This window comes from Pistacia vera, unplaced genomic scaffold, assembly GCF_008641045.1.
Source record: "Pistacia vera cultivar Batoury unplaced genomic scaffold, PisVer_v2 Contig46, whole genome shotgun sequence".
NCBI lineage: Eukaryota > Viridiplantae > Streptophyta > Magnoliopsida > Sapindales > Anacardiaceae > Pistacia > Pistacia vera.
Window position 1 is genome coordinate 1,449,622 of NW_022196290.1, and position 7,154 is coordinate 1,456,775.

At 38.0% G+C, this 7,154-nt stretch overlaps 1 protein-coding gene across 1 annotated transcript; it reads left to right on the forward strand.

Annotated features, from left to right (window-relative positions):
• The first annotated feature begins 1,218 nt into the window (after positions 1 to 1,218).
• Positions 1,219 to 3,713, forward strand: LOC116145013 (serine/threonine-protein kinase D6PK-like). Its single transcript, XM_031430467.1, has 2 exons — positions 1,219 to 2,298; positions 2,689 to 3,713. The coding sequence occupies exons 1-2, from the start codon at positions 1,355 to 1,357 to the stop codon at positions 3,560 to 3,562; spliced, it is 1,818 nt and encodes a 605-aa protein (XP_031286327.1). The 5' UTR covers positions 1,219 to 1,354; the 3' UTR covers positions 3,563 to 3,713.
• The last annotated feature ends 3,441 nt before the right edge of the window (positions 3,714 to 7,154 follow it).

Here is a 7,154-nt window from a genome sequence, read left to right on the forward strand (position 1 = left end):
AATGCTGATTTGTTGAAAAATAACAAAATACTCACAGTATAAAGTCTACAAAATCTTAAAGTCAGGTTATCAGTTAAATTATTTTTTTATATTGCAGTTTTAAAATTATAATCCCTCCCTAAAATTAGAATTTTAAAGGTTGATTAGAGTTTACTCTATTAGAGTGTTTTACATAGTTCGGTTCTCATTTCTGAAAGTTAATTAATGGGGCTAATGGTCAAGCTTTTAGTTGCCTTCCGAGTTGTGGTGACTCCAGGCTGCTGGCCTACCATTGTTTTGTTAAAGTTTCTGCTTCTGGCTTGCCGAGCTTCTGCTTTCTGCAATTTGTTTAGAGGTGTTTCTGCCCAAATGTGTGAAATTTGGTAGCTGAAGATTCCGTTAAAGCCTTTCCAAGGTTGCAATATGCTAGTTCTCACTTGTGCAAAAAACAGTGCAAAAGGGACTAAGGATGAGAGTTGTTCAAGAATGAACTCCATTTGGTCTCACAAACGAACAAAGAGACTGAATCCACTAATTCCTCTTTTCATGTTTCTACTATTTTCAGGTCTGTCAATTTCTAGCACCTAAACTGTACCAATTGCAGATTTTTATGAAACAGAGTCTTGATTATGTCATGCTTGCAGGAAGCAACAAATTTCAGGATACATTTCAATATTGTGATGGCAGTGGTAAGCTCTATCATTTGGCTTGTTAAGAGGATTCGAATTCTCAATTCAATTTCTTATATATGTAATAATTTTAAACAGTTCCTATATACTGGGATTGCAGCAATTGGGTTTCAACTGTACTTGTTATGTACAGTTAAACTGGTGATATTTTAAAATGATTTTTGTTTCACCTCAAGTCTAATCTTTATTGTCACTAATTTTCATTCAACTTTATGCAAGCATATTTAACATTGCAATAGCTTTCAGAATTAGAGAGCGTATAGGTTCATGTGTTGATCATCAAAAATATGTCATAGCTTAGAATGTGAATTCTCTGTTTCTTCAGTTTTTCCAAGGCTATTTTATATATTAATTCAGTGGACACACTGCTGGATTGATGTACTCTTGAAGTGCTTGCTGCTGTCAGACTCTGAGACTAAAATTTTTTGTTGTTGAGTTCCTGAAGTAAACTGTTTCTTTGCCTTAATTGATTCCTCTAACTGTTGTTGGTGGCAGGTAATCAAAGAAATTTGTGGAATGAGTCAAANTTTTTGTTTTGATCAATTGTAGAAATCGTCTTACTGCTAATGGAATTGGAGATGATAACAATTGGCATTACTAATGGAGGGGGCCAATTATTGAAGCTTAGGGATGAGTAATGGGTCTGTGGTACAATCTAATCTGTTTAACAAGTCTTCTTTCTTTCGATGGCCTCAAAACCTGGTATGAGAGTTTCCCCAGAGAAGCAAAGGAAACCCCTTGGTAGTCAAACATCAGAACGTGATTTTCGCAAGCCTTCAACTTTGGCAAACAACTCTGAGCTGGTTAATCTGAGAAAGTTACCCAAGTGTGGCCAGCAGGCTGCTTTAGAACAGGTTTCTGTTGCAACCAAGGATGATAAATCTCTGAATTCTTATAAAACGGGTTCTGTTGATTCTTTAGGTGATAAGTTGGATTCTGGTTTATCCTTGGGTGATCCAAAGCAAGTGCCAACTTATGTTGGCCCTGAAGTGAGTGAGACAAAGGGCTCATTGGAAGGTGGTGTTAAACAAGAAAAGAAAACATCAGAGCATGGAGTTGGCACAGTTTCTGCTAAAGTCAGTGATGGGACAGGTAGTCTTGCTAAGACAAGTGGAAGTGCCAAGACTAGTGATCGAGCTGATTTTGTTGAGAGTGGGAAGAGCAGCATTTGTAGAGGTAGCACAAGCAGTGATGTGAGTGATGAAAGTACTTGTAGTAGCTTAAGTAGCAGTGTCAATAAACCTCACAAAGCTAATGATGTAAGATGGGAAGCGATACAAGCTGTCCGATCAAAAGACGGCGTTTTGGGTGTGGGCCATTTTAAACTGCTGAAGAAGTTGGGCTGTGGAGATATCGGAAGCGTCTATCTCTCTGAATTAAGTGGAACAAAGTGCCATTTTGCAATGAAAGTGATGGACAAAACATCTCTCGCAAAACGTAAGAAACTACTCCGAGCTCAAACAGAGAGAGAAATACTACAATCTCTGGACCACCCCTTCCTTCCATCGTTATATACCCATTTTGAGACTGACAAGTTCTCATGTTTGGTGATGGAGTTCTGTCCCGGAGGTGACCTGCACACGCTTCGGCAAAGACAACCTGGGAAACATTTTTCTGAGCAGGCAGTAAAGTATGAAACTCTCTCTCTGCTTATAGTGTCTATATATGTGAATCGTGGTAATCAATATCTGTGCTTGTTTTGGTGCATGCTGTTGGCATTTAGGGTCTTTATCTCCTCGATTTTTGGTCATTGGAGAATTGCATTGGATAATCATTTAATGGTCTTCCAAGTGACTTTATGTACCCCTTAACTTCTTTTAACCTGAATGTAAGTTCTGTATATTTAGGAGGGTTGAATGCTTGAGTTTAAAGAATGTCTTGCAAGAAATGTGGCAGAAGTAGAGAGAAACTAATTAGTAGTTATTGCATATTGCAATGTGAATTTCTTGCTGGAGTGTCCTGCAGGCTTCTATCCTTACCTGAAAATAAAGCATGTGATCCTATGACTTTCTATATGCAGGTTCTATATAGCGGAGGTTCTCCTTGCTCTGGAATACCTCCACATGCTAGGGATTGTTTATCGGGACCTTAAGCCAGAAAATGTTCTTGTGAGGGAAGATGGACATATAATGCTGTCTGACTTTGATCTTTCCCTTCGTTGTGCTGTTAGCCCCACAGTAGTCAAGTCATCAACCCTTGGATCTGAACCCCTGAAAAAGAACCCAGTTTACTGTGTTCAACCTGCCTGCATTGAGCCCTCATGTATCCAGCCATCATGTATTGCCCCTACAACTTGTTTTTCTCCTCGATTCTTTTCGAAATCCAAGAAAGTTCAGAAGCCGAAGAATGAAACCGGGAACCAAGTTACTCCACTGCCAGAACTTATTGCGGAGCCAACCAATGCTCGCTCCATGTCGTTTGTCGGAACTCATGAGTACTTGGCTCCTGAAATTATCAAAGGTGAAGGGCATGGCAGTGCTGTTGATTGGTGGACTTTTGGGATCTTTCTGTATGAGCTATTATTTGGTAAAACTCCCTTTAAGGGCTCTGAAAACAGGGCTACCCTGTTTAATGTTGTGGGTCAACCATTGCGATTCCCTGAGGCACCGGTTGTAAGTTTTTCAGCTAAGGATTTGATAAGGGGCTTGCTGGTGAAAGAGCCACTGCATCGGTTGGCATATAAGCGAGGAGCAACAGAGATCAAACAACATCCCTTCTTTCAAGGGGTAAATTGGGCTTTGATTCGTTGCGCAAGCCCCCCTGAGATCCCAAGGCCGGTTGAAATCGAGAAGATTCAAGCCCCAGCATTACCAACGACTGATAAAGCTACCAAAGCCACCACTGCCACTGCAATCTCTGATCAGAATAAGTATTTAGAATTTGATTTCTTTTAATTTGCTCTTTGTTTTTTCACTCGAGGGAAAATGTAGAGTTCCAAAATGTTGATGGTGTGAAAATTAGAATTCTTATGCTGTAATGATCAAATATATGATGTTGTAAACATTTCCAAATTTGAATGTTAATGATCTCAATGTTTCAAGCTCACTGTTGTGTGGATTTGCTTTTTTCTTTCTGTCTCATATATTTTGATCCAGAGGAATCTGAAGTTGTTCCATGGTACTGTGAGTAGCATATTAGATTCTTCTCAGTTTTCCTTTGGGTGAAATGGAGTTATTTTCCTTAAGAATTGCAGAAAATACATACAAAGTAAATTAAGAAACTGCTTCACAAAGATATTGCTTAATGGAAACTCAGTTCAGTTCTCCTGAGGTCAAATATTGTCAATCTAAAATTAATTGATCACTCATTTGAGAAAGTGACACAAGACGAATCAACCCCTTGAGTTCTTCATTGTTCTTCATTGAGAAGGGTTGTCAACCGGCAGGAAAGACCAAATTTTTTTTCGTAGTGGCCAGGTCGACCACATGCTTCATTTGGGTGACGCTGCAAAGAAATCAAAGTACACATAAGCCTAGAGCCTACCTCTTCATAATATATAATGGTATTCCGCATAACTCTTGAATTGTAGTTAAACGGTTGATTGAACCATGAATGGTCCATTTTACCCTAAAGGGATACAGTTTCTCAGGTTCTAAGATGGAGGGAAAACATTATTGTTGGTCTTAGAAAGCAGACCATCCAGCGTTGCTGCAAGACAAACAAACCCTCATGGACTTTGCCTTAATGAAAACCACTGTTGAGTGTTGACATATACCATTGAACCACATTCAAAGTTTCTTGATAAGAGAGAGACAATGAATCAATTTCAGCATATCTGCATTTTCATAAGGCATATCTGAATCTGCTTTTCTGTTGATGTCTTTCAAACAAGTAAAAATGCTTTGCACTCAACATTAGGAATCTTAGAGACAGATTAAGTTCAACTTAATAACACCAAAGACTAATCACCACCAGTTTTAAGCAGATAAATCAAATAATTAAAGCCATTTACAGCAATCTTGCTTAATCAAAACGAACCAAAATTTCAGATAGAATACTTACAAGGTAGGTACTAAAACATTGATGAAAGAATCTTTCTGCATATTTTGCGGATCATTGTCTATGTAAAGTCTACTGTTGACTCACACCAACTAAAGCAGCAACTAAATATATTTGCATGCATTGTTGTGAAATGCACTCCGCTTATTTTTTATCATCTTGGAAGGTGCCAATTGCATGTGAGGGTGCTTAGGATCTCCAAATGGCATCATTTATTTTATTGATTTCTATATACATAACATTATAAAAACTGTATATAATCACACTGTTAACAATATTTATACATATTATATGATGGCATGGCATGGGAAGATGATTAGGATTCCGTGAGCTCTTGTATCTACATGTATTATATATTTAATTTTAATAAGTGAATTTATATAGTTTATTGATAATTCAGATATATATATATATCAAATTTTAGAACTGTTCAAGCATCATAGAACAAATCTAGTCTATCTTGCTCTTGCTCTCTTTTGTGTGATTGATAATCCTTTTGATTTAACTCGACTGTTAAGAAATCTAGAAGACCGTCATATCGCAAATTTCAGGCAAGGAAAAACAACCTTTATATCACCATCACCTATCAAATGTCTTTTTTTATTTTTTTATTTTCACTCTCACCGTTCTGTTTGTATGATCGAATCGATCCTTTTGATTTAACTCCTTTCTTTCTAACAGAAAAAAACCAATCACCATGCCTGTGGGAGAGCTCTTTCTCTCTTCGTTTCTTTCGGTGTTGTTTGACAGACTGGCTTCCCAAGAGTTGCTGAATTTTGCAAGAGGGAAGGGGGTGGTTTCGAAACTAAGGAAGTGGGAAAAAACGTTTACGATGATTCAGGCAGTTCTCAGACATGCAGAGGAGAAGCAACTGACAGACGATGATGTGAAAATGTGGCTGGATGATCTCCAAGATTTGGTTTATGATGCAGAGGACATTTTAGATGAGTTTGAAACTGATGCTTTACAGCGCAAGATGAAGGCAGAAAACCGTTCTAGCACCAGCAGAAAGGTACGCAACCTTTTTCCAGCTTGTTGCTCTGGCTTGACTCCAACTGCTCTGAAGTTCGATATCAACATGAGGTCCAAGATAGATCGTATCAGTAACCAATTGGAAGAACTCTGCGAAAAAAGAAATGCTCTTGGTTTAAAAGAGATTTCTGGGGGGAGAAAAGACAGGACAGTACATCTGTGCCAATCGAGCCTGCTGTTTTTGGGAGGAAGGAAGACAAAGCCAACATACTTCAAATGGTGTTAAGTGAGGGATCAAGTGAAGCCAAATTTTGTGTCATACCCATTGTCGGTATGGGAGGAATTGGTAAAACAACACTTGCTCGAGAGGTCTACAATGATGACAAGGTTATCAAAGTTTTTAATACAAGAGCATGGACCTGTGTCTCGGATGATTTTGATGTTCTGCGTATCTCCAAATCTATTTTTGAATCAATCACTGCATCAGCTTGCACTCTAACGAACTTAAATGAAGTGCAGGTTCAGTTGAAAGATAAGATAGCAGGGAAAAAATTCTTGTTAGTCTTGGACGATGTTTGGAGTAGGGATTATGACTTGTGGGAAGCCCTAAAGTCTCCATTCATGACCGGAGCACCAGGAAGTAAAATAATTGTAACTACATGCAGCAAAGGTGTTGCATCTACAATGGAACTAGAAGTACGTTATGACTTGGAGCTTCTGCCAGAAGATGCCTGTTGGGCCACATTTGAGAAGCATGTATCTAGGAATAAGTTATTACTGTAGGAAAGAATATGGAATTAATTCGGGAGAAAGTTGCTAAAAAGTGTAAAGGCTTGACGTTGGCAGCAAGAACGCTAGCTGGCCTTTTACGCTTTAAGCAAAACTATGATGAATGGGTAGATATATTGGATAGAGAAATTTGGGATTTGTCGAAGGAAAGTAATATTCTCCCTGTATTAAAATTAAGTTATTATCATCTTTCGTCACACTTTAAGAGATGTTTTGCTTACTGTGTAATTTTTCCAAAGGATTATGAATTCAAGAAGGAAGAACTTGTACTTTTATGGATGGCAGAAGGACTTATTCAACAATCAAACCATAAGAAGCAACTGGAAGACCTAGGTGGCGAGTATTTTTGTGAGTTATTGTCAAGGTCAATTTTTCAACAATTGAATAATGAAAGTTTGAAATTTGTGATGCACGACCTTGTCCATGATTTGGCCCAATCTATTTCTCGAGAAACAAGTATTAGATTTGAAGACGAATTGAGTGTCAAGCAAATAAAAAGACGTGAAAGGATTCGACACTCCTCTTACACATTTAGAAGGTATGAAGTTGAGAAGAATTTTGAAGTCTTCCGTGGAGTTGAGCAGCTAAGGACGTTCCTAAGAATATTTTGGTCAACAAAGTCAATATATGATTTGAGTTACATAAGTAAGTCAGTCTATCCCAATTTATTGTCAAAGCTCAAAAAATTGAGATCATTATCTTTAATAAATTATCGTGCGATTGAAC